Source organism: Tamandua tetradactyla, chromosome X, assembly GCF_023851605.1.
Source record: "Tamandua tetradactyla isolate mTamTet1 chromosome X, mTamTet1.pri, whole genome shotgun sequence".
Taxonomy (NCBI): domain Eukaryota; kingdom Metazoa; phylum Chordata; class Mammalia; order Pilosa; family Myrmecophagidae; genus Tamandua; species Tamandua tetradactyla.
Window position 1 is genome coordinate 134,415,171 of NC_135353.1, and position 27,532 is coordinate 134,442,702.

General features: G+C 39.7%; 1 protein-coding gene across 2 annotated transcripts in view; it reads right to left on the reverse strand.

Annotated features, from left to right (window-relative positions):
• OTC (ornithine transcarbamylase) overlaps positions 1 to 27,532 on the reverse strand; it is a 75,835-nt gene that overhangs the window by 30,089 nt on the left and 18,214 nt on the right. For both annotated transcript variants that reach the window (XR_013169503.1, XM_077146179.1), the window contains exons 3-4: positions 26,208 to 26,289; positions 8,200 to 8,287 (exon numbers count right to left, since the gene is read on the reverse strand). Coding sequence is in view for 1 of the 2 variants with exons in the window: in XM_077146179.1 (XP_077002294.1) it covers positions 8,200 to 8,287; positions 26,208 to 26,289 (170 nt within the window). In the remaining variant the exon portion in view is untranslated. The remainder of the gene's footprint in view (positions 1 to 8,199; positions 8,288 to 26,207; positions 26,290 to 27,532) is intronic.

Here is a 27,532-nt window from a genome sequence, read left to right on the forward strand (position 1 = left end):
TGTCTGTTGCTATAAGGACGTTTCATAGAATTAAATCATGATCACATTGGCTGCACCCACAGCTGATTCCATTTGTAATCAGCCAAGGGGCGTGTCTTCCGCAATGAGTGATGCTTAATTTAATCACTGGAAACATTTTAAGGAGGATTCAGAACAAACAGGCTCTCTTCTCTTTCTGCTTTGGCCGATGAATGTCTCCTGTGAAGTTCGTCCAGACCCTCCATCGGAGTTGTCAGCTTCACAGCCTGCCCTACAGATTTTGGACTCTACATTCCCATGATTACGTGAGACACTTTTATAAATTTTATATTTACAGTTATTTCCTGTTGATTCTGTTTCTCTAAAGAACCCTAACTAATACACATAGCAAGACCAATTTCAACTCAATTTAAAAGAGAAATCTCCAACAACAGACCAGGAAGGTGAGAGATAGCTCAGTATGTAAGGAGTGCCCCAATACTGGATACTTTCACACATTTTGAAAGAATGGTGTGGAGGAGGCATGAAAATGATGGTGATCTAAATAACCCATAAATACCTTTCCAACCCACAGTTCTGTTATTCTTTTACATTTTTCCTTTGGTATAAGGATCAAATTTTGTTAGGACTTAACTAAAACATGCAGAACTCTAAAACCAAACAAAAATACCACAATAACTGAGCCTACCCATGCCAAAAAATAAAAATAAAAATACTATGGTAAGCAAAGTCCCCTAAAGCCTGGTGCAGAGTCCATATGGTTCAGTGAACAGATACTAAAAAGACACAAATAAGGTGTTGGAACAGACCTTAAGAGTGAATGTGGATATTGATGAGATGGACAATTACATAGCAATCCTTATGCCCTTGGAAGGAGTTGTGTTGTTCCTAAAATAATAGAACATGGAGAATGTGTTGCAAAAGCCAAGGCAAATAAAAGTTGTATTTTCTTAGGTTCCTGCTGGGCATTCTTCCTTTTGTCACCATTCTGTTGAATCAGACTGCATGCCCTCTAAAATCCAGTTTATCAATGGTAACTCATATCTGCTGAATAGCTAAGAAACATTGGGAAAAATTTTTGGCTGTGGATGATGATAGCATTGAGAATTATTAGAAAATAGATGCTTCTTATTTTTATTTTTTTATCATCGCAGACCAAAGCCCTCGAGGAGACATAGGCTTTATCTCCAAAGTAAATTAGTCAAGGGAGAAATTTTCTGAATATTCTTCCAGGTGGGAAAATACTCCAGCCTTCTAGTATGTCTACCCATGCTACCATTTTAGTTATATCAATATAAGAATGATGAGGGGAAAAATGACAGCAACTTCAAGCAAACCTAGATGGGCTCGTCTCAAATGAACCAGTGCTAGGAGAAGCCCAGGGATGTTGAATGAAATTGCCAAATGCTGTTTATATTCTTGAAGGCTTTTATAATGGCCAGATTGCTTTGGCTTAGATTTCAGAATGCATTTGAGGACCCCAGAATAAAAATGGTTTGGGCATATTGACATTCAAAGTGACCTCCTCCCAAGCGTAGTGTAGGAATTCCGGTGTTGAGTCTGTGTACACTGCCTAGGAGACCACAAAAATGGCCAGGCAAGTGAGAGGCTTATACTGAGATTGGGTTAGGCCATAACTCAATTCAGCCAACATTGCTTCAATTTCTTCTGGGTGCCTTTACAAACATGGTATCATATATCTTCACACAATTCATTGGAATGCAATTTAGTTTCTCCATTTTACAACTAAGGAAACTGAGATTCAGAAGCAAGTGGCCCAAACCACAGGGCCAATATGTGGTACAGCTGTGATTTCAAGTGAGGCCTACCCTTGCTTCAAAGCCCTTGCTTTTTATACCACAGTCCATTGCCTATGGGCTGTGGTGCGTGAATGACTTTTGAAACCATTTACCAGGGACATACAACTACCATACCTACTAGTTTCTTGGTGTCCTCTATAAAAATTAATAGAGATATATTTGTCTTTTGCATACCAATATTTTAAAACATTTTGCTAAGAAAGCTGAGAGATCAACTTTTTTGTCTTAATATTATTGACCTAAACACTTTAAAATAGAATTCCAGCTTTTTAAAGCATTCTTTTAAAATGACAATGGTTCACTCTGTCTTTTGAGGACTTTGTCTCATCCATGAATCTCCCATAACTTCCATCATTTGAGGCATCAGAATCACAGTGACTGGATACCTTCCATGATGCTGCAGGGGCATGTGGGTATGTATTTTGTGCTGATTTTCCTTTCTACTAGTCTTACATTATCAGGGCACACATTAGCAATCACTACCTTAAGGAAATTACATCTATAGGGAAAGTAATTAGGGCAGAACAACTCTACATTATTTGGTTTTATGTGGAGCCTTTCATACACGTGGTTCCTGAAACCGCATTACTAAGTACTGCATTAAAGTGAAAATGACTGTGAAGCTATTATGCACCTTTCAATAATGCACTCAGAGCATTAGGCATGAACAGCTGTCATTATGGAAGAAACAGAAAGCCTTGAAACTGGGCAATAATGTATCATTGCTTTTGCAAACTTCCATCTGATTTCAAACTTCCAAAGAATTGGTGATCTGAGCCATGCTAAGGTTCACCTCCAGTGTCATATCTAAAAGGCCAAGGCAAGGAAAGAAATAGAATATCCAGCTTTTCACGCCAACCCAGCACCAAGGAATTGACAAAATTTGAAGATACCCCCAAATCTGAAGCAAATTCAACTGAATGATTATGTGCATGTATTATGTTTTCTGATATGTTAGGGGGTGGATAATAGTTGCTAAGAGACTGCTTAAAAGAAAAAGAACAATGGGATTAATTTTATCTGATAGGAAGGTGGGTTCCAGGAATCCACACCGAACTGAGGAAACAATTCACATCTCAAAGATGTTCTTCCGTGGCTAAAGGATACATTCCCTCACCAGTTAAAGGAGATCTATGCAAAGGACATTTAGCCAAGGTTGACCCTTGGCTGGTGTCTGGGAACTTGGATTTTGTGAGGGGTCTCACCATTCCCAGAATTTATAAGAGTGGTTCACTATGTCTGAATTGTTGATACAAACAATATGGCTTTTCTGAACACCTGCTTTCCTCTTGGGAGTCTGGAATCTTGGTACATGCTAGGCAGAGTGTTTCCAATAAAAATTTGGGGCATTGAGTCCTTAATGCGCTTCCCTGGTAGAAGATATTTCACACATGTTTTCACAACTTGTTCCTGGGAGAATTAAGTATCCTATGTGACTTAACTAGGAGAGTATCCCTGGAGGCTTGTGCCTGGTTTGCCCCGGACTTTGCCCCATGTGCCATTTCCCTTTTCTGATGCTAGTTTGCATCCTTTCACTGTAAATAGTTATAGCTGTGAGTAAGACTATATGTTGAGTCCTGTGAATCCCCCTAGTGAATTGTTGAATCTGGCGGTGGCCTTGGGGACCCTCTCTCACCATACCAGTTCTTCCATATTATTGATTGACAGCTCCAACTCAATGTTCCATTTCACTCACCACTAGCACCCTCAGATTACACAATACCTAATTCAAACTTAGCTATGGAGATTTTACCCACACTATATCATTTCAAAAAGAGGCCTAGACACAGGTGCCCATGTTAAACACAAGCAAGGCTGAAATAAAATGACATGTCAACTATATGTAAACATGCTACTGAAAATAAAATGAAAGAAAAGGATGTACAATACAAAATATAGATGAAGAATCCATTCCAGAAGAGAACATAACTGAATAAATACATAAGATAGTACTTTGAGCTATAGATGAATTTAGTAAGATCTAATTTCAACAAAATACAAGTTCATAAACCAAATGAACGAATAACAGAATGAGATAAAAAGTGATACTGAAGAGATAAACATATTATGAACAAAAATAACAATGTTACAGAAATAATAAATAACTATAGCAATAAAGTTTTGAGATAATCACAGTAAATCTAGAGGAAGAGACAGATTAAATCAATTAGAGATGATGTAATAGATATGGAAGACAAGCAAAAATAATTTAACAGAAGGGTAATACTTTCCAGTGAGGTACAGAATCCAACAAATAGAAGGGGAAAATATTCAAAAATTAAATAAAGAAAATTGTCCTAAATGAAGGAGTTACTAAATCCACAGACTTAAAAGCACAACAGATTAAAGAAAATTTTAATATAGAAAAATAGATGCTGAGAATATCTTGGTCAAGTTATTGAACTTCAAGAATATGAATAAATAGTTAAAATATATAGGGGATAAAAGAAAATCACCTGAAAGGGGACAAATTAGACTGGGCTCAGTCTTCCCCATACAATAAATAATGCCAGGAAATAATGTGGCCTTGCCTATAAAATTTAAAAGGAAAGAAAGTATAACCCAAGAATATTATACAGAGCAAAGCTATTGCTCAATAGACAATAGACAAATGATCTTAAATATGACTGGAAAGGGAATCAGCTTCTAACAGCCCTTCATAAAGAAAACTAAAGGATGAAAAAATCTGCCCCACTAAGAGATGAATTAAAATAAAAACTTAGGATACAGAATATTTAAATAAACGGTGGTGATCATAAATTTGTTATAATATGAATATGATAAACAATTTAAAGCATCATGTTACATAATAGGATATTACTATTATAGACTATGATTATGTAAAAGTAATATTAGAGGGTGGGCAACGGTGGCTCAGTGGCAGAGTTCTCGCCTGCCATGCCTGAGACCCGGGTTTGATTCCCAGTGCCTGCTCAAGCAAAAAATAATAATAATAATAATATTAGAACGAATAGGAATTGAGGGGAAAGGAAAAGAAGGGGAAGGGAATGTGGGAGTGGTGAGTTCCTTGCTGTTCATGTCAATACTGTCTCACCAGATATTTGCCTACTGTCACTCAGTTCCAAATCCACCTTTCTGTACTCGGTTCTGTGATATAGGGGCTGGGACAAGGCAAGCCACATTTCTGCTTTGCCAGCTTTCCCTGATAGATTTTGCCAATAGAGAGTATTGGAGGGAGAATGCATTTGAGAGTGTAGAGTTAAAATGGACCTTAATGATTAGAATTCCCTCATTTTATAGGAAAGAAACTAAGATCCAGAGAAATCTTCACCTGTGAAAGTCATGGAGTAGGTAATTGGCAGAGCTGGGACTAAAACCCAAGTGTCCTGATTTCCAAGCTGCTATCCTTTGAAAGGCCTGCTGCAATGCTTGGCCCTTGGCTGGTATCTAAGAACTTGCATTTTGAGAGGGTTCACACCCTTTCCAGAACTGATCAGCACAATTCACTCTGCTTACAATGTTTGTACAAACAACATGGTTTAAGCTGAACACCTGCTTCTGGGAATCTGGAATTTGGGCACACATCAGCCAGAGAGGGTTGTGTGACTAGCCCCAGTAAAAAAACCCTAGGCACCAAGTCCTTAATGAGTTTCTCTGGTAGACAACATTTCACATGTGTTATTGCAACTCGTTGCTGGTGGAATTAAGCATGCCCTGTATGACTCCACTGAAAGAGGATTCTTGGAAGCTTGCATCTGGTTTCCCTCGGACTTCACCCCGTGTGCCTTTTCCTTTTGCAAATCTTGGTTTATAAGCTTTAGCTGTAATGAATCATAGCTGTGACTACAACTACGTGCTGAGTCCTGTTAGTCCTCCTAGTGAATCACTGAACCTGGAGGGTGGTCTTGAGGGCATCCTGATACACAAGCCAGTGCTTTCCTTAACTATTTCATTGCTCCTCTCATGGGCTGTATATAGAAGAGGTAGTCAAAACAGCATGGCCTTTTTTAAAAATGTGATTTCAATCCTGACTTATCTGCTAAGCTCCATTACTTCTAGAAGCCATGGTTTCCCCATCTATAAAACTGAGCCAATAATACCTACTTTGCAGGTCTTTGCAAGGATTTGAAATCCATAGCACACATCCTTTAAGGGGAAGCTAATATTTTCATTTAGAGTTTTTTGGATTAAGATGAAATGATTGGAAAGAATTGTAAGGATCCAGTTTTATGTATCCATATATCCACGTAGCAATAGAACAAATTATATGGACTCCAAAAGCTCCCAATCTTGTTGGAATTTGTGATCAGATTATTTTTCTCAGAACTTGTGTAGAGCTCCTCTAACTAAGAACTTGGAACGGGAATTGTGTGGAGAACAAATACAGAAAAGGACATGTTTACACCCCTCCACAGCTTTCAAACCATGCTATCAGCCCATGCTTGGTTATTTGTCTCTTGCTTTGGGTATGCTGCCTACTCCACTTATTTCTGGGCCCTGACCTCTTTCTGTCTGCTGATCTGTACTCCCTCTTCCTTGGAGCTCAGCTATTCCTCCCACTGGAATCTTTTCCAACCACTGTTCAAATATGACACATTTACTATTGTTCTCCTGATCTTATATGGAGGATCCCCATTGAAATTTCTCTCCTGGCTATGTTTCTAGCTTCATCCCTTAATTTTATAATGTTTGCTCTTGAATAAAGTATATTTCACTTCTGTGGAAGCAGGATTATTAGGTAAATATAATCCAAATCAGTGGCAATATATTTAGAAGGAAAACTCATTTACGTTTATTCTTTTTGTACCTTACATCCAGAAGATGAACATGACACTTTCAAATAATAACATTGTCTCATCTGACATAACATAACTAAAAGGTTTAAAGACAAGTTATTTGAAATCACTTAAGTAATTCAAATGAGGCAAATTCTTCAACATATACTAGAGTAGCTGCTTTAAAAAGCAGACAGTTGTCTGCAAAGAATTACCTTATGGCATAATATATTCACAAAAAAATCATTAGTCTTCTTTATCAATTACAAAATATTTAACAAAGACATTTGCTCTGAATTTCTCAGCCAGACATGCTAAAGTGGAAAGAGCATTGCATGGAGAGTCAGGAAGCCTATGTTTAAGTTTTCACTATAATAAGGTGGTTAAAAGCCTTTTCCCATTTCCCCTTTCATTTTGGTAGGGGTGAACGACTACTTTTTACCAATGGAACGTGAGTGGGAGTGACACATACCACTTCCCGGCTAAGGGAGCTTTGAAGCAGGTATGCCTTCTCTATATTCTCTTCCCCTGGGTCCTAGCCCGATGTTTTCACCCAGAGCAACTTTGGAGGCCATGTGTTGAAGATGGTAGTTCTTAAATGACCACATAAATAATCTGTGTTCCTTCTCAACAATCAGGGACATCTGCACTGGGTTAAGCCACTGACATTTTGTGCTATAGGAGCTAGTATGTTTCTAACTTGTTTCTCAACTTTGTGCCAGTCTGTTTGGGCTGTATGGTAGTTAGATTCAGGTGTCAACTTGGCTAGGTGAAGGTGCCTAGTTCTATTGCTGTGGATGTGAACCAACAGCATGTGAAGCTCATCTGTTATTGATTACATCTGCAGTTGGCTAGGAGGCGTGCATGCTGTAGTGAATGATGTTTGATTTAATTGGCTGGTGCTTAAATGAGGGAGCTCAACGTAGCACAGCCCAAGCAGCTCAGCCCAGGCCTTTGGAGATGCAGAAAGGAATCACCCGGGGAAAGTTGTTGGAACCCAGAGGCCTGAAGAGAAGGTCAGCAGAGATCGCCCTGTGCCTTCCCACGTAAGAAAGAATCTCAGTTGAAAGTTAGCTGCCTTTCCTCTGAAGAACTATACCTAACGAAATAAATCCCCCTTTATTGAAAACCAATCCATCTCTGGTATGTTGCATTCTGGCAGCTAGCAAACTAGAACAGGTTGCTATAAGGATTAAATGAGTAAAGCACTTAGAAAATGACTGGCATATAATAAATGCTCAATACATGTTACCTATTAATATCATTACCTGCTCTGATATGAACTAGTTATGAGTCACTGAATAAGTCAATTTCCCTGGACCTCCATCTCCTCAACTTTAAAATGTTAAAGTCATACTTGATTATTTGTTTCCCTAAGTTCAAAATTTTATAGTCAGAATCCTGATCAGGTAAGGAACTCTGAGTACTAAATTTGGGATCGAAGCTTCATGTCGCTAAGAAAAAGTTATCTTAACTCATGGAAAGTGGCCAGAGAATAAGGGAGACACATTCATAACAGTCAATAATGTAAAGAGGAAAAAGGGAGAAAAGTGCAAAGGATACTGAGAAAGAAAACCTTTGTTTAAAGAGATACATGCTTTCTTTCTGAAATGTATCCACCAGATTTTGAAATAAGCTTTGGAGAGGAGGAAAGAATTACAAACCGGGCCGTGTCAGTGAGACTTTCATTCACACCCAAGTGAATATCTTGTGTGGTGAGAAAACAAGGGTGTCCTCCCAGACGTGCAAAGCCTGCAATAGAAGAAAAGGGTAAGTGAAACGCTTTGAAAAAGAACTAAAGTGGAAAACAATACCCCGATAAAGGGAATCTGACCCAAGTTCTCCTGAAACACCATATCAAGGCTGTAGCACAATTTTAATAATGCAATTTGAATATGGGCTTGTATTAAATGATATTAAGAAATCATTATTTCTGCTAGGAATTATAATGATATTGTAGCTATATATGAAAATGCTGTTTTTTTTTAAAGGGGCATACTGATATATATATATGTATATATATAGGGATTAAATGTCATTTAAATTTAATTTACTTTAAAATTCTTCAGCAACAAAAATCAATCAATCAAAGAAGGTAACACAGTTACAATTGTTAGATCTATGTAAGGGGCATGGGGTGCTTGCTCATTATGGTAGTCATTTTATTTTTCTGTTTTCTTGAAAACTCAAAAAGTAAAAATAAAAAAAAACTTGATAAGACAATAGTCCTTGCTTCTGATACTGTATAAAATGAAATAATTATATTCTCCCTAGGTTATATTTAAAAGTGTTTTCTTACATATGCCCAGACTAAATATGTGTGGTTTTGTGTTGTTTTTGTTTTGTTTTGTTTTCTTAGCTAGAGGCCACTGTGGTCTGACTCTAGCAATGACTACCACAGCTCTTACTTTATAAACATCCTTCCATTGAATCTCTCAATCCAACAACATGCATGGTAGAAATTATCACCAGCATCTTATAGGCAGGGGTTCTGAGAGTCAAAGAGACTAAAAAATTGTGAAAGATTGTTGTGAAGTCCCTTTAGCCTCAGGCCTCGCCATATGGGAGCCAGCCCCTGAGTCAGCTTACAGCGTGGTGGAACTGAGCTCAGCATTTTTCACCTAGAAAATAAGGCTGTTTGCCAAGAGCCCTAAGATTCCTTATGGATCTGATATTCTAGGTCTCAGGTAGAGTCAGAGAAATCTTAGAATATAAAACACCCAAACAAACTATTAAAGTTTACCACCAGCGAAATGTCAGATACTGTGTCAAACACTAGGGACACCCTAATCAATAGGCCAAACCCTTGATCTTGAGGCTTAATCTTATGAAGCTTGTGTAGGTAACAGAGAAGCTTAGACTACCTATAGGTATGCCTAAGAGTTACCTCTAGAGGACCTCTTTGGTTGCTCAGATGTGGCCTTTCTCTCTCTAAGCCTAACTCTGCAAGTGAAGCCATTACCCTCCCCTCCTACATGGGACATTACATTCAAGGGTGAAAGTCTCCCTGGCAGCATGAGAGATAACTCCCAGGGATGAGTCTGGCCCTGGCACCATGGGATCAACAATGCCATCCTGACCAAGAGGAAGAAAAGAAGTGTAACAAATAAGGTATCAGTGGCTGAGAGAGTTCAAATAGAGTCTAGAGACCACACTGGAGGTCACTCTTACAAAAGCTTCAGTTAGACATTGCTACCTACCATAACTTGCTAAACCTCAACCCAAACCAATCCTGTTAGCCCTAAAGAACACCTAGGGCATTATATAAGATTCTACAAAGGTCCCATGCACTAAGGTAACTTTCCAGAAACCTACAACCTCCTGATGGGTCCCTGGGCCAGATAAGCCCCGAAATGCAGAGAGGCCAGCCTCTCCAGAACATCAGATAGTTCCATCCCCCTATCCCATATTATCCACAGCCCCTTCCAACATGAAAAAGTTAGAGTGACCATAGCCCACTAAAGAATGGGAGAAAGATCGAAGGTAATGGTGGAGTTATACAGAGAAGGTAGTGTTGAACAAATGAGGATTATTGCTGAATCATTATATTGATATTCCTTTTAAGTCCAGTACCTTAAAGCAGCTAGAAGTAAAAACCTAAAATATGGAATTGTAGTGCATACTAAACTCTGAAATCTTTTCTACAACTAACTGTTGTGATGTACTTTTAAATTTATTGCTTTTTTGTATATACGTTATTTTTCACAAAAAAAGAAAAAGAGAAGGAGGAGTATATAGCAGAAAAGATAGGATTTAACAAATGAGTATGACCACTGAATCATTATATTGATATTCCTTTTGGTCTCCAGTGTCTTGGGGCAGCTAGAAGAAAAATGAAAAATTGTGGAAATGTAACCCATACTAAACTTTAAAATCTGTTCTATAACTACTTGTTAAAATGTACTCGGAAATTTATTGCTTTTTTTGTATGTATGTTCTATTTCACAATAAAAAAATATGTTAAAACACCCAAACAATCCTACTTGCTATGGGTACTAAAATAAAGAGTCTGTCTCCATTTTTATTGTTTAGCTGCTGACGGCTTTCAAGGCCACACATCTGGACAAACTGATAAGAAAGACCAGATGTTCCCTTCTTTTTGCACTAGCACGACTTTCACACTACACAAGCCTCAGCCCATGCATAGGAACCCTCACCCTCTCCCTAACCACAATAAAACCCCAAGCCAGCCTTCTTTTCCTGTTCTCTCAGGCCATTTTTAGACCAGTTTCAAAGCCTGCCCTGCTCTCCCAAGAAAGTCTCACTATGTGAGTAATAAATATTTTCATGTCCCCTTCGTGCATGTTTAATGTCATCAGTCTCAACATCCAAACCAAATTTTGAGTGTGTGTTGGGGGGGGTCCATCTCATTTTTTAAGAGTAGCCACAACTGGTCTCACAGCATGGTGTTCAAGTTCATTCACTCATTCTACAACTATGTGCCTGGTGCTGTTCTAGGTACCAGGGAAAGCATTGTAAACAACAAGGTACAAGTCTTGTATCTTATATCCATGTCTGCATGGAGCTTGCATTCTAGTAGAAAGAGGCAGCTATAAACTAAATAAGCAAATTAAACATATTGCATGTTAGATGCTCATTAGTATTATAAGAAAAATAAAGCAGGGAGGGGTGATAGGGAATAGGAGTTGTTATTTTGAGTGGTTTGGTCACGGAGGCCACACTGGTTGCATGACATTTGCTTAATGACTTGAGATAAGGTGGGTGAGTGAGCCATGGAAAGCATGCCAGTCAGTGGGAAGAGCATGTGCAAAGGTCTTGAGCAAGAGTCATGCCTGGTGGGTTCAAGGGATAACAAGAATATTGTTGTGGCTGGAACAGAGATGTAAGGAAGAGAGTAGTAGGAGGTAAGGTTGCAGAGGGAAGGTGAGGAGGAAGAAACAACATTGACTTTTTTCTGAATGAGGTGGGAAGCCATTGGAGAATTGGAACACTGTAATGACAGGATTGGACTTACATTTTAATAGGATATAAAGGAGAAGCAGGAAGACCAGTCTGGGGACTGTCACAAAAATCTGAGTGCCCAGTTGACAGCTCAGACAAGGGTGGTAGCAGCGGAAGTGATGAGAAAGTAGATTCTTGATATGAATTGAAAGTAGAGCCAGCACTCAGCTGAGGACCTCGCCTTCTATCTCACTGAAAAAATTACAGCAATCTGAAGAGAATTTCAAGATTCCACCAACACATCTACCTACCTGCCAACATCTGCACACATATACTCTGCCTTGTTAACGTAGATGAACTTTCCATGCCCTGAGTAATGCTAGTCCCTCCACTCATGCACTAGAGGCCATCGTCCCATTTTGCCTACTCAAGGCCATTGCTCTAGCAATTCTCCCCTTTCTCCCCTATATCAACTGCATCACAAATGGGCTGTTTTCACTTCTTTTCAAAACAAACTCTCTTGGCCCTACTTCTCCTGCCAGTTATTCCTCTAATTCTTTGCTTCCCTTTGCAGTAATACTCTGTTTACTCTTTCTCTCTCCAGTCCATTTCTTCTCATTTCCTTCAAGTCTATTCCCAGAGGGTTTTGGCTCCCCACCACTGCACCCAAATTACTCTTACCAAGGTTACAAATGATCTTCTCACTGCTACATTTAGTAGCCATTTCTCAATCCTCAGTCCCTTGACTTAGCAGCACTTAACAAAGTTGATCACCACCTTTTTATTGATAAACTTTCTTTGTACAGTACCCAGGACACCACACCCTCTTGCTTTTACATCAACTTTCTTAGTTGCTCATTTTTAGTCTCCCTTCTGATTCCTCCTCTTCTCCTTGTCCTCCTAATGTTGGTTTTCCCCATGGCTAGTCCTTGGTCCTCTCTTCTCACTCACTCCTTTCTTAATTGTATCCAATCCTATGGACTTAAATATAACCTATATCCTTGTAACACCTAAATCCTGTGAGCCAGATCTCACTCCCAAACTTCAGACTCATCCAACTGCCTTTTTGACATGTCCACTTATAGGTCTAGTAGATATCTGAAACTCAATACAACCAAAACTAAACTCTTGATCTTCCCCTCCAATCTTTCCTATCTGCAGCCTTTACAGTTGCTCAGGCCAGAAACCTTGAAGTCATCTTTCATATCTTTCCTTCTCTCACCCAGTAAATCAGGAATTGTGTTGGTTCTCCCTTCAAAACATGTCCAGAATCTGACCGTCTCACCCCTCAGTGCTATCACCCTGGTCCCAGCCTCTCATCATCTGGATTACTGCAGTTACTTATAGACAAGTTTAGCGGTTTCTATCCCACCCCCACCCTCACCCTGCAGTCTATTCTCAACAGAGCAGCCAGAGTGATCCTTTTAAAATGCAAGTCAGATCATGCCTCTCCTTTGCGCAAAACCCTCAAATAGTTCCCATTTCACTCAAAGCAGAAGCCAAAATCCCAATAATGGCTTGCATATTTGTTCCTCAGCTCCAAGCACATTCCTTTCCTTGCTGAGAACACATATCATCTTCCAACATAGTGTCATCCATTTTTTATTATGTTTATTGTTTATGGTCTGTGTCCCCAGCTGGAATGCAAGCTCCATGAGGGCAGGAATTTTCCTGTTTTGTTCTCTGGTGTATCCTTTCCAAGCATCTAGAAATAATGACTAATGCATAGTCAGTGTCCAATAAATACTTGTCGAATGAATGAAGGAGGGATTTTTGACTCGAGAGAGAAAGCCCATTCTATTCATTTGCATACATCTCATTTTGTTCACAGAAAACAGTAATTTCTATTACCTGTGAAGTGGGCTAATGGAATCTAGTAATGATCATAATGATTCCTGAGCAATTAGCTTGTTTAAAATCAGCACAAAACCAGATAAACAAATATGAATACTGCACATTCATCAAGGTAGTATTTATTATTCATCTACTATGTGCCTAGCACAGGGATGAGTCCCACAGAGAATTGGGGACTATGGAGAAAGATTTCAATATTTAAGACCTCCAAGTCACTTTTTTTCTTAGACTAGAAGTCATTTTGCTGTAACAACTTAGGATTAGTCTGTTGCCATTTCATTTCCCTCTTTGTTTAATAAACAAGATTCACATAGGGCCTGGACTTCACATAGGCGGGGGTAGGAAGCCAGGTCACAGAGAATGTTAACAAATAGGAGTCAAAGCCTTCAACCATCTTTTTCTTTTTCTTTTTTTTTTTTTTTAACATGGGCAGGCACCGGGAATCGAACCCGGGTCCTCGGGCATGGCAGGCAAACATTCTTACCTGCTGAGCCACCGTGGCCCGCCCCCTTCAACCATCTTGAAAGAGATAAAATGATGGAACATTGCTGTGAGAAAAAAACTGCAACTGCAATTTTTGTCACTGATCAAAAAGAAGTCTCAGACCCCAGTTCCAAAGCACAGGTTAAGCATTCACCAGTTTATAAGACATGGATGGATGATAAATACTTTAAGAGAGCACGAGAGGTTCTGAAAAGCCACCCAGAAGCTGCCGTTGCTGAGGAGAGGAGGATAAAGGGATGGGTCTCCATTTTCTCTTCACCCTTAATCCAGAGAAGTCTACTTTTATCTCTTCCATTTGCTTAAATTTTCACATCAGATATTTTTTGAACAAAGGAATTTACTGTTAATTTCTTAATTTATCTTTGGGAAAATAAAAGTGAATCTTATTTTGCTCTTTCATTTCCTCATAGTTTCCTTCAAGTTTTGAAGATCGGCTATACATAGAATACATTCACTGGAAATATAAAGGATCTGAGGGCTCTTGCTGGTAGACCCAAGGCAGTCATTAACCTCTCTGTGCTTGACTTTCCTGGCTGCAGGATAGTATCTCAATTTGTATATGGGCATCTTTACAAGATGACGAATTTGAAACAGTTTCTTAAGCACCAGCTTCTATTTAACCTTGAAAGTGAAATATCAGTGCTAAAAAAAAGAACAGTCTCTTAGGATGCCCTGTGCATGTTTCTTTCAGCCACTGCACTTATCGAGATTAATAAATGTACCCGTCTCTCTGCTCAATTAATTTGAAATAAAAGAATATAATCATCAGTAGACACACAGGAACATTGCAAGGTGTCAGCCAAGCATGCACAAAGAGTGGGTTAGGAATGAATGATCTGCAACTACACACAACAACATCGACACATACACAAACATAATGCTGAGTGAAAGAAGCCAGACACCAAAGAGCTCATGCTGAATGATTCCATTTACATAAAGTTTGAAAAGAGGCAAAACTTATCTATGATGTTATAAGCCAGGATAATGATTGCCCTTGGATGGAGGAAGTAGTGACTGGAAGGAGATACAAGACAGGGCTTCTGGGGTGCTAGTGACTTTCTGTTTCTCTATCCGGGGGTTAGTCATATGAATGTGTTCACTTTTTTTGGAATTCGTTGAACTATATATTTAATGATTTGTGTACTTTTCCGTGAGTATACTGAACTTTAATAATAAAAATGTTACATAAACAATTGATGTGGTTTAAGTTGAGTGGAGATATATATTCATCTGCTGAGATAACAGGAAATACTGCTGTATCTCTGAAATTCATGCTTGGGATGGAATTTTCAAGTACTATCCTATGAGGACCATCCTATCCCAGTGTTTGGCACTAACAGACAGTAACAATTATATCTTATTTTCATTCTAAACACCAAGGTAATAAATTTTGATGATAAAATTGCACCAAGGCACAGTTATTAAGACGAACATTCATACAATAGAAATGCTTTGCCATGTTTTCGGTTGGGGATCACTGTTTCTGTAATTATTTGGGGCAGCTACTCAATCTGACTTCATCTCCTACTATTGCATTTGGCAGGATGCCATATTCAATTAGACCCATGGATATTTATTGAGGATAGTGATGAATACTATGTAAATCATAAGTTTATATGGTTATATGTTCCAGTTCTCATGTATCCATTGCCACAGTTGGCGATTTTGTTCAGGTTTCAGAGTACCTCTTTAAAGAACACCATCATCTAATGAAATGGTTACTGTCACATGTAGAAACAATTTTACGAGAATAAAACATGACTATTACATGTCTGAATTAAATTGGATATTTAAAATATGCATTTAATAATAGCTTCCAATCCTAGGTCTGCCATTTATTAGCTATATGTCCTTGGGCCATTTACTGAACCCGTTTTAACCTGTTTTCCTGAATGATGTCTCCCTGGTAGATTTGTCATGAGGATTAAGTGAGATAATCCACATAATTAATGTAGAGTACTTGACATAGAGTCTACCCCTGAGAGTTTATTAAATCTTAGCTATTGTTATATTAATTAAATCTTAACTACCACTTTATATGTGAATGGTGGAGCTGATAAATTATTCAGAGCTATGTGATAGCAAATGTAACATTTGTACAGAGAAAAGTGATCGAAAACACCAAGAATGAAGAAAAATTCATTTCTACATATTAATCAATTCTTTGGTAACTTCAAAGAAAGACCCCCCTCTCAAATACAGATGGTAAAAAATAATAATAATAAAATAAAATTCTGCCTAACTCACACAAGGTTAGTGTTGGAAGGGAGCAGAATTTGAAAATCAGTCACTGCTTTATCCAATATTCCTTTTTACCCTATATATGTCAGATGTCAGCATGGTCTTTTATGGGAGCTAGCATTAAGGAGAAAAATGTTCTCATCTGTTTTCTTCCTAGGACTTGAAAGACTAGGTGACACCTTACATATTTCCCCTCTTCCTCCATTCTTCTCCCAATAGACAAGGGGAGTTTATTATTGACAGCCCTGCCAACATGAAAAAGTTAGAATGAACATAGCCCAAATAACCCTAAAGAATGGGAGAAAGATCAAAGGTGCTGGTGGAATTATACAGAGAAAATAGGGTTTAACAAACAAGCATGATTGTCGAATCATTATATTGATATGTATTTTAGTCTCCAGTATCTTAGAGCATCTAGGAGTAAAAACCTAAAATCAGGAAATTGTAAGCCACACCAAATTCTGAAATTTGTTCCACAACTAATTGTTGTGCTGTGTATTGAAATTTATTGCTTTTTGAATATATGTTATTTTTCACAAAAAAGAAAAAGTGATGATAAAATATATACATATTCTTTCTAGCTTCCAATGCTCTGGAGCAGCTAGAAGAAAAATCTGAAATGATGATATGGTAGCCCATGACAAACTCTGGTATCTGTCCTGTAACAATTTGTTGACGAGTGCTTTGAAAACTATTGCTTTTTTCTTTATTTGTTTTGTATGTATATTATACAATAAAAAAAGTTAAAAAAAAAAAAAGAGAAAGAAATGACAGAAAAGGAGAATGCCTTCCAAATCTACAACTTCCCTTACATAGATATAAAATTTATAAAAGTGTCTCACGTAACCATGGGAATGTAGATTCCAAAATCCATAGGGCAGGCTATGAAGCTGATGAAGGGTCTGGATGAACTCCACAGGAGAGGCTCACCAGCCAAAGCAGGAAGAGAGACTGCCCCTTCTGAATCCTCCTTATTAAAAGCCTTCCAGTGACTAGATTAAATGTCACTCATTGCAGAAGACACTCTCCTTGGCTGATTACAAATGCAATCAGCTGTGGATGCAGCTGACGTGATCATGATTTAATTCTGTTAAATGTCCTCATAGCAACAGACAGGCCAGCACTTGCCCAACCAGACAAACATGTACCATCACCTGGCCAAGTTAACATATGAACCTGACCATGACAGTCTACCCCTTGTCAACTTGGCAGCTATACACATCACCTTAAACCATACTTAATTTCTAAATATAAAACAATAAAAGACACATTTTTTTCCTCACGTAACAATACTCAACTGTCCCATGTACAACTGGAAATGCATCAAATCTCCCCAGACTAGAGTACAAGTTCTTGGGTAATATTCATTCTTAAACTGGATATCTTACACCTTAAATACAATAACATAAACAAAACAGCATTACAGTCCTCATTTCTGTAACTGATCACGTGGTCATTGTTCATATTTATCACTATGTTCCTCCACTACCCATTCCATGTTCCCATTACCCTCAGCAAGCACTTCAGCTGGCCGTGGTTCTTTGCCTGGTGTGTGACTCAAACCTTCATTCCTGAAGTTTCAGAGCCACTGGTAGTCCTGCCTGGATTGGGTTGTTGCAGTTTTCCATTGATTTTAATCACAGGGCACGGTAGTACTAAAAGATGCCCAAGGGGATCTCCTACATTCCAGGAAAACTCTTCTTCACCGCCATTGTGTATTTGCAATCCTATTTCCCCCTGATAGTCAGGGTCAATCACCCCAGCCAGCAAAGTAACCCCCTTCTTGGCTTGTTGATCCAGGGGCATGAGTAGCCCAAAGTAACCAGGTGGCAGTATTAGATTCCAGTTCAATGGAATCTTTGTTGTTTCTCCTGGTAGAAGCACTCCCCTTTTTGAAACTAAAACCTGTAGACCAGCAGAGCTCAAGGGCACAGGGACAGGAAGCAAAAATTTTCCTAGTGGATCACTAGGGGTAATAGTGAGTGGCACCACTCCCATTTCCACCCCTTGGTCCCTGGACCCGTGGATCCTGGATATGGTAGAAACAGCACCATACAGCGGACGCTGATTCAGAGCATATACAGCTTCCTGAAGAACATTACTTCAGCCCTGAAAGGCATTGCCACCTAGTTGGCACCATAATTAAGTTTTCAAAAGGCCATTCCACCATTTTATCAATCCAGCTGCCTCTGGATGATGGGGAACATGGTAAGACCAGAGAATTCCATGAGCATGTGCCCATTCCCGCACTTCATTTGTTGTTCCTTGATAAGAAGCAATGCTGCATGGAATACCATGATGATGGATAAGGCATTCTGTAAGTCCACAGATGGTAGTTTTGGCAGAAGCATTGCATGCAGGGAAAACAAACCCATATCCAGAGTATGTATCTATTCCAGTTAGAACAAATCACTGCCCCTTCCATGAAGAGAGTGGTCCAATGTAATCAACCTGACTGGTCACCTCGGGGAATGGTGCCATATTGGGGGCTGAGTGTGGGTCTCTGCTGCTGCAAGATTGAGTACTCAGCAGTGGTTGCAGCCACATCAGCCTTGGTGAGTGGAAATCCATGTTGTTGAGCCCATGCATAACCTCCATCCCTACCACCATGACCACTTTGCTCATGAGCCCATGGGCAATGACAGGAGTTGCTGAAGAAAGAGGCTGACTGGTATCCATAGAACGGGTCATCTTATCCACTTGATTATTAAAACCTTCCTCTGCTGAAGTCACTCTCTGGTGTGCATTCACATGGGACACAAATCTCTTCATGTTTTTAGCCCGCTCAAAAAGGTCTATCCACTTACCTCCTCCCCAGACTTCTTTGTCACCAATTTTCACCAATTATGGTCTTTCCAAGTCCCTGACCATTCAGGCAAACAATTAGCAACAGCCCATGAGTCAATATACAAATGCACCTTTGGTCAGTTCTCTTTCCATGCAAAATGAACAATCAGGTGCACTGCTAGAAGTTCTGCCCATTGGGATGATTTCCCCTCATCACTGTCCTTCAGGGACACCCCAGAAAGGGATTGTAGTGCTTCAGCTGTCCACTTTCAAGGGGTACCTGCATATCATGCAGAACCATCTGTAAACCAGGCCCAAGGTTTCTCTTCCTCAGTCAATTCACTGTAAGGAACTCCTCAAGAGTCCATAGCTCTGGTCTGGGAAAGAGAAGGTAATGTGGCAGGAGTGGAGACCATGGGCATTTGGGCCACTTCTTCTTGTAACTTACTTGTGCCTTCAGGACCTGCTCTGGCCCTATCTCGTATATACCATTTCCATTTTACAATAGAGTGCTGCTGTACATGCCCAACTTTATTGCTTGGTGGGTCAGACAATACCCAGCTCATGATTGGCAACTCAGGTCTCATGGTAACTTGGTGGCCCATGGTTAAGTGTTCAGTCTCTACTAAGGCCTAGTAGCAGGCTAAAAGCTGTTTCTTAGAAGGAGAATAGTTATCTGTAGCAGATGGTAAGGCTTTGCTCCAAAATCCTAAGGTTCTGCATTGTGATTCTCCTATAGGGGCCTGCCAAAGGCTCCAGACAGCATCTCTATTTGCCAGTGACACTTCCAGCACCATTGGATCTGCTGGATCAAATGGTCCAAGTGGCAGAGCAGCTTGTATAGAAGCCTGGACCTGTCGCAGAGCCTCCCCTTGTTCAGGTCCCCATTCAAAATTAGCAGCTTTTCTGGTCACACAATAAATAGGCCAGAGTAGCACACCCAAATGAGGAATACATTGTCATGAAAATCCAAACAGACAAACTTGGTCATAGGAGGGGCCAGATGCAGCAAGTTATCCTTCACCTTAGAAGGGATATCTCAACACTTATCTTCCACCTTCTCACTGAGGTGGAAGGCCCCTGTATTTTTGTTGGATTTATCTCCCATCCTCTGACATGCAAATGCCTTACCAATAAGTCTAGAGTAGTTGCTACTTCTTGCTCACTAGGTCCAATCAACATGATATCATCAATATAATGGACCATTGTGATGTGGGAGGCAGAAATGATCAAGATCCCTGCAGACAAGATTATGACATAGGGCTGGAGAGTTGATATACCCCTGGAGTAGGACTGTGAAAGTGTATTGCTGACCATGCCAGCTGAAAGCAAACTGTTTGTGGTAGTCCTCACTAACAGTTATTGAGAAAAAAGCATTTGGCAGATCAATAGCTGCATACCAGGTACCAAGGTATGTATTGATTTGCTCAAGCAATGATACCACATCTTGCACAGCAGCTATAATTAGAGTTTCCACCTGGTTGAGCTTATGATAATCTACTATCATTCTCCAAGATGCATCTGTTTTCTACACAGGCCAAATAGGAGAGTTGAATGGGGATGTGGCGGGAATCACCACCCCTGCATCCTTCAAGTCCTTAAGAGTGGCGGTAATCTCTGCAATCCCTCCAGGAATTCAGTATTGCTTCTGATTTACTATTTTGCTAGGCAGGAGCAGTTCTAGTGGCTTCCACTCAGCCTTTCCCACCATAATAGCCCTCACTCCATGAGTTAGAACCAATGTGGGGATTCCACCGGTTGTTCAGTATGTTTATTCCAATTATGCATTCTGGAACTGGGGAAATAACAACAGAATGGGTTCAGGGGCCCACTGGACCCACTGTGAGATGGACCTGAGCTAAAACTTCATTGACCACCTAACCTCCATAAGCCCCCACTCTGACTTGTGGACCAGAGTGACGTTTTGGGCCCCCTGGAATTAATGTCACTTCTGAACTAGTGTCTAATAATCTCTGAAATATCAGATCATTTCCTTTCCCCAATGCACAGTTACCCTGATAAAAGGCCATTGGTCCCCTTGGGGAAGGCTTGGAGGAAGATTAAGAGTATAAATTTGTGGCAGTGTAACAGGGTTCTCCCCCAAAGGGGCCTGGCCTCCCCTTCATTCAAGGACTCTGAGTCTGGAAGCTGTCTCAAGTCTGGAAATTGATTATGGGGCTGTGACTCTGTGTTTTTGTAATTCAAAAACAAGTTAGACTTCTGTTCACTTGACCTAGAACTCTTTTGTTTATACAGCTCAAACAAGAATTTAGTAGACTTCCCAATTATTGTACTTCTAGGTACCTCATGATTTACTAGCCAACACCACAAATCTCTGCAAGTCAGATTATTTTGACTCCTGCTTTGAGTCTGCTGTCTATTATGATAGCCACGTTCACCTTGTCTTTGGTGATTAAGTGCTGCCACCTGGCTTCTGCCAACTTGGGATCTGGTCATCCCCATTATGTTTAAGGATTCCAGCTCAGTGACAGTAGTTCCCACAGTAATATCTGACCTACAGAGAAGTGCAACTATGGAGCTCTTCAGGGATGATGGTGCTAGTCTCACAAATTTATTTCTCACTGTTCTGATAAAAGGTGCACCCTCCAGATATTCCTGGGGTGTAAGAGCAGGCTTTGCATGATAAATCCACTCTAACATTCCAATCTGTCTAAGCCTCTGGATCCCCTCATCTACATTATATCAGGGCAGTTCTGGCATTTCAACCTCAGGTGATGTCGGCCACCTTTTAATCCATATTTCAGCCAACCATCCAAACAAACTCGTAATGCCTTTTCTAACCCCTCGAGCTATAACATTGAATGCAGAATCTCTGCTTAGTGGGCCCATATCAATAAATTTAGCCTGATCCAGCTTTATATTCCTCCCACCATTATCCCACACCCTTAAACTCCATTCCCACACATATTCCCCTGATTTCTGTCTATAAAAATTGGAAAACTCACACAGTTCTTTGGGAGTATAATGTACCTCCTCATGGGTGATACTTTGTACTTCACCTTTAGGGGCCTGTTGGGACTTTAGTCTAGTTATAGGTCTGGAAGAAATGAGGGATGGTGGGGGTGGGCCATGAAAAGAATTAGAACTATCTTCCAAGCCATTTGCTTCAGGGCATTCATTTGCAGTTTCATCTGGTGAAACAGGATTAATCACTCTACGGCTAATCCCTTCAGGTGAAGATTGGGTTACCAACTCCTCAAGGCAGGCTGGAGGTGGAGCGGCTATGTCCTCAGGGCAGACTATTACAGAGTTATCTAGAGAAGATTCAGCATGACCTAGTGCTTTAACCTCTCCACTGATATCATTATCAATCTATATGTCACCATCCCATTTTTCAGGGTCCCACTCCTTTCCAATCAATGCCCTCACTTTAATGGCAGGCACCATGCAAGATTGAGATTTCAGTTTACGTTGTAAAGTTGCTACTCTAATAATAAGATTTGGAGTCTGATTTTGGGGGATCTCAAGTCTACGGCTACAGGAAATAAAATTTTCCTTCAGGACACTCTTAGAAATATTTACATCTGTCAGATGGCGCTTAAGCTTCTCATTTGAAGCCTTAAGCTCATCCCTTTCACTCATCACTGTATACAGTGTATCTAACAACATCCAGCCAACATCTTTATACCTCCCACTTCCACAAAATTTTGTAAAGGTGTTAAAACATTATCCCCCAGAGCCTGGTTCCATACAAGTGAAGCATTAGAAGAATTCAATGGTGATATTTTGAATCTCTTTTGCCAGCCCACCCCATGGATTAGCAGTATCATTCTGATTATGGGAATCAGAGTCGTTAGTGCCTGTGAGCCCAGTCAGAGTAGAAAACCATTCATAAAAGCCCATTTTTAAGATGCTGTTTCTTAAGAACCACCCTGCTCCAGGTACCAAATTGTATTAGCTAGGGTTCTCTAGAGAAACAGAATCAGCAGAAAATATCTGTAGGTATAAAATTTATAAAAGTGTCTCACGTAACCATGGGAATGTGGAGTACAGTATCCATAGGGCAGGATGTGAAGCTGATGACTCTGATGAAGGGTCTGGATGAACTCCACAGGAGAGGCTCACCAGCCAAAGCAGGAAGAGAGACTGTCCCTTCTGAATCCTCCTTAAAAGCCTTCCAGTGACTAGATTAAATGTCACTCATTGCAGAAGACACTTCCCTTGGCTGATTACAAATGCAATCAGCTGTGGACGTAGCCAACGTGATCATGATTTAATTCTATGAAATGTCCTCATAGCAACAGACAGGCCAGCACTTGCCCAACCAGACAAACAGGCACCACCACCTGGCCAAGTTGACACATGAACCTGACCATGATACCCCTTGTTACAAAAATTGTAATAAACTGCCAAGAGTACAGGGCATAAAACAACAACAACAAAAAGAAGTTATCAAGAGTTTATAAAAATGAATCATAATCAATGCTGCTCTCAAACTGCTATTATAGAGAAGTTTTTTTAAACATCTGTGTACTTTGTCTAAAAGATAAAACTTTATATCATATCAAAATAATAACCTTGCTAATATTTATGTTAGCCTTATCATCCTTTATTTCAGAAAGCAAGTCTCACTTTTAAAGGAAAAATGTTACAAAAGATTTGTTTCTCAGATTATAAAAGGTGCTAAAATAGTTTAACATATTACATTTAAAAGGTATTTAAGAAGAATTATAATAATTAAAAGAAATTTTCTAAATAAAAAATAAAAGACAAGGGGAGCGCATTAGTAAGAACAGTAGATTTGAGATCTGAATTCTGGTGCTATTTGTATGAATTGTGTGAACTTATCTAAGTCATTTAATCTTCTTGAACTTCATTTTTGTTATCTGTTTGATGACTATCATTACTGATTGCTACAAGGGGAAAGCTGCATATAGTCGTTGGCTGCTTCCAAGCCCCAGAAAGCTCTAATATCTGTTAAGATTGAATAAGATATTTGAAGAATCAACCAGTATATTTTTGTTTGTGTTACTTCCTCCTCCACTCCATCTATTTGCCCATTTGGTCATTCATATTATTAACTCAAGGGAGGTCTGACAGAGCAGAAATAGGCAGAGAAAGAAAAGGGCTGATTTGTGACTTATGAGTTTCAAAACAGACTTTATGAGTCTTATGGCAGAAACAATAGTTTGAGAAAAAAGAAAATTTGAATTTCAAAAGCCTGGGATTCCAGGCACAAACAATAGATTTAGACGAATATATAGATGATCAAAGCCAGTTTTTCCTGCTGCTTTTTTGCCCAGCTTCCAATACTGGGAATGGGAAGGGGAAGAAGGAGAGTGAGGGATGAGAAGCAGCAGAAATAGAAATTGATGGGTCTTTGACACAGCAATCTGCTGTATGTCCTCCAGGCCAAGTTCTGATACAGGGGGATGTTTTAGTCTACCAAAGCTGCCAGAATGCAAAACACCAGAGATGGACTGGCTTTTAATAAAGGGGGATTTATTTAGTTAAAAATGTATGGTTCATCAGAGGAAAGGCAGCTAACTTTCAACTGAGGTTCTTTCTTATGTGGGAGGACACAGGGCGATCTCTGCTGGCCTTCTCTCCAGGCCTCTGGGTTCCAACAACTTTCCCCAGGGCAATTCCTTTCTGCATCTCCAAAGGCCTGGGCTGAGCTGCGAGTGCTGAGATGAGATATGTTAAGCTGCTTGGGCTATGCTACATTGAGCTCTCACATTTAAGCTTCTAGCCAATTAAATCAAACATCATTCATTGCAGCAGGCACGCCTCCTAGCCGACTGCAGATGTAATCAGCAACAGATGATGTTCACATGCCATTGGCTCATGTCTGCAGCAATAGAACTAGGCACCTTCATCTGGCCAAGTTGACACCTGAATCTACCACAGGGGAGCATGATGGAAATCACAGAAGAATTTGTAGGACTCCAGAGCTGTCTTGCTTTTAAAATAGAGCTCTAGGAGGCAGCAAATTTTGCAGACCTCCCTGGAACCCAACATGAGGGAGGAACAATAGAGCAGAGTTGATCTTGCAGTATCTCTGTTCCTGAAGTGCCTTGGAGAGCTAACAAGAGGTTGAAAGAGCCAACCCAAGTGTTCTAGTTTGCTAGCTGCTGTAATGCAATATACCAGAAAAGGAATGGCTTTTAAAAGGGGGAATTTAATCAGTTGCTAGTTTACAGTTCCAAGGCTGAGAAAATGTCCCAATTAAAACAAGTCTATAGAAATGTTCAATCTAAGGCATTCAGGGAAAGATACCTTCGTTCAAGAAGGCCAATGAAGTTTAGGGTCTCTCTCTCAAGTGAGAAGGCACATGGTGAACAGGGTCAGGGTTTCTCTCTCATCTGGAAAGGCATGTAGTGAACATAGCATCATCTGCTAGCTTTCTCTCCTGACTTCCCTTCATGAAGCTCCCTGGGAGATGTTTTCCTTCATTTCCAAAGGTCACTGGCTGGTGGACTCTGCTTCCATTGGCTATGTCATTCTACTCTGCATTCTCTGAATCTCTCATTCTCCAAAATGTTTCCTCTTTTCTAGGTCTTCAGAAACTAGTCAAGACCCACCCAAATGAGTGGAGCTATGCTTCTACTTGATCCAGCTTAACAACCACTCTTGATTAAATCACATCTCCAGGGAGATGATGTAATTACAGTTTCAAATATGCAATACTCAATAGGGATTAGAAGAAATGGCTGCCTTTACAAAATGGGATTAGGATTAAACATGGCTTTTCTAGGTACATACATCATTTCAAACCAGCACACCAAGAGAGGTCTTGGGTCTTGTGATCAGAGCAATGCAATCTCCATGGTAAGTAGAAGACAGATAAGACCCAATGGCAATATAGAAGTCCCAGAAGACTTTTTCAGTATGGAAGTTTGATGATGATGTTCTGATTACCAAGAAGCAGATTCCGAACCCCACCACTAGATGTCCTGACATTCACATACCCTCCAGAATTTAGCCACAACTGCAGGAAAAGGTATAAAGACCCAGAAGAACTAAGGAAATCTTAAGATGACTGAGGATTGCCTAAAATGTGCAGAGATTAGATTTTGCACAAGACAAAGTTCTTTACGTGTTAGAAAAATGCCACGTTTCTTGCCTACACAAAGTGGGAGGTCTGAAACTTTGTACCCACTAACATATGTACCTAACATGAAGAGTTATTTAGTACTTTTACTCAAATCTTCATGGGATTCTTACAGAGAAAGATAATGTTCTGGCAGATTTTCAGAATTGGAAAGAGCAGTTAGAGGCTTGCACTGCTCCTCCCAGAGACAATGTTTTCTCTTGGTGGTTGCAAAAGAGACAGACAAATTACTCCACTGGGTTGGTTACTCCTCCCAGATCCTCACCCCCAAGTCCCTCTTCAACACAATTGTGGTTTTGCCCAGCTCACCTGTTTCTGTGGACAATCTTGTTCGAGTACTTCTTTTCTCAAAAATCATGCCTAAGGATTTTCCTTGCAGTAAAGGCAGATACTGAAAATCAAGCACAAGGATAAAATTAAAATGCAAAATATAATTATATCTTATATCAAGGATTATGTTGCCAAACTCATTCTTTACATTAGAAAATGTAAAATAAACCATCACTGCTTTTTTCTCTCTTCCAAATAAGTGTTCCAAAGATTATTTAAAAAGCGAAATTATTTTGCCTGTTAAATGAGGGAAGGGAACAGTAGCTCCCACAGTTTATTGACAGATATTTTGAAAGTATTATTAGTTCAACCTAAGTTCAACCTGAGCACTTGTCCCAAGTATATCATACCAGAACCAAACATCTTCTTGCTTAATTATATTGATATCTCCATTCAATTTTGAATGTCCTTGAAGATGCTTGAATTGGAGGTATTTTCTCAGCCAGGAATGTGGCTATCGCAACACAGGACATTAAGATTCTTGCTTAGGTTGATGATGAAGCCCAAGAATTTTAGCTATGCTTTTGTCATGCATTCTTTTTTATTTTTATTTTTTTGAGGGGGAAAATAAGCAATTATGTCGCATTGAAGAAACTTTGTTTGCTTGGGCTGGTTATAAGTATATCTCTGGGCCTGATTGAAGCCATTATGTACCCCAGAAAAGTCATGTTTCGATCCTAATCCAATCTTTGAGGGCAGCTATTCCTCCCCACCCCTTCATTTTTTATTGTTTCTTTTTTGGTGCATTTATCATCACAATAGACTTTTTTGTGTGCGTGTGAAAATAGCATATACAAAAAAAAACAATAAATTTCAAAGCACATCGCAACAATTAGTTGTAGAACAGATTTCAGAGTTTGGTATGGGTTATAATTCCACAATTTTAGGTTTTTACTTCTGGCTGCTCTAAGGTACTGGAGATTAAAAGAAATATCAATATAATGACCCAGCAAGCATATTCATCTGTTAAACCCTACCTTCTCTGTATAACTCCACCATCACCTTTGATCTTTCTCCCACTATTTAGGGGTATTTGGGCTAAGCCCATTCTAACTTTTTCATGTTGAAAGAGGTTATCGATAGTATGGGATAGGGGGATGGAACTAGTTGATGTTCTGGAGAGGGTATCATCCATTCTTCTGGGAATATAAAGGCTTCATTTCTGGAAGTTCTTTGGAAACAATCTGAAGATTTAGGGGCTGGGGTGGAGCTCCTCCTCTACTGTAGATGGATTTCCTGAAAAGATGGGCTCCAGAACAAATAAATTCCTGCCAGCTAAGATTCCTCACACATGAAGTGTGAAG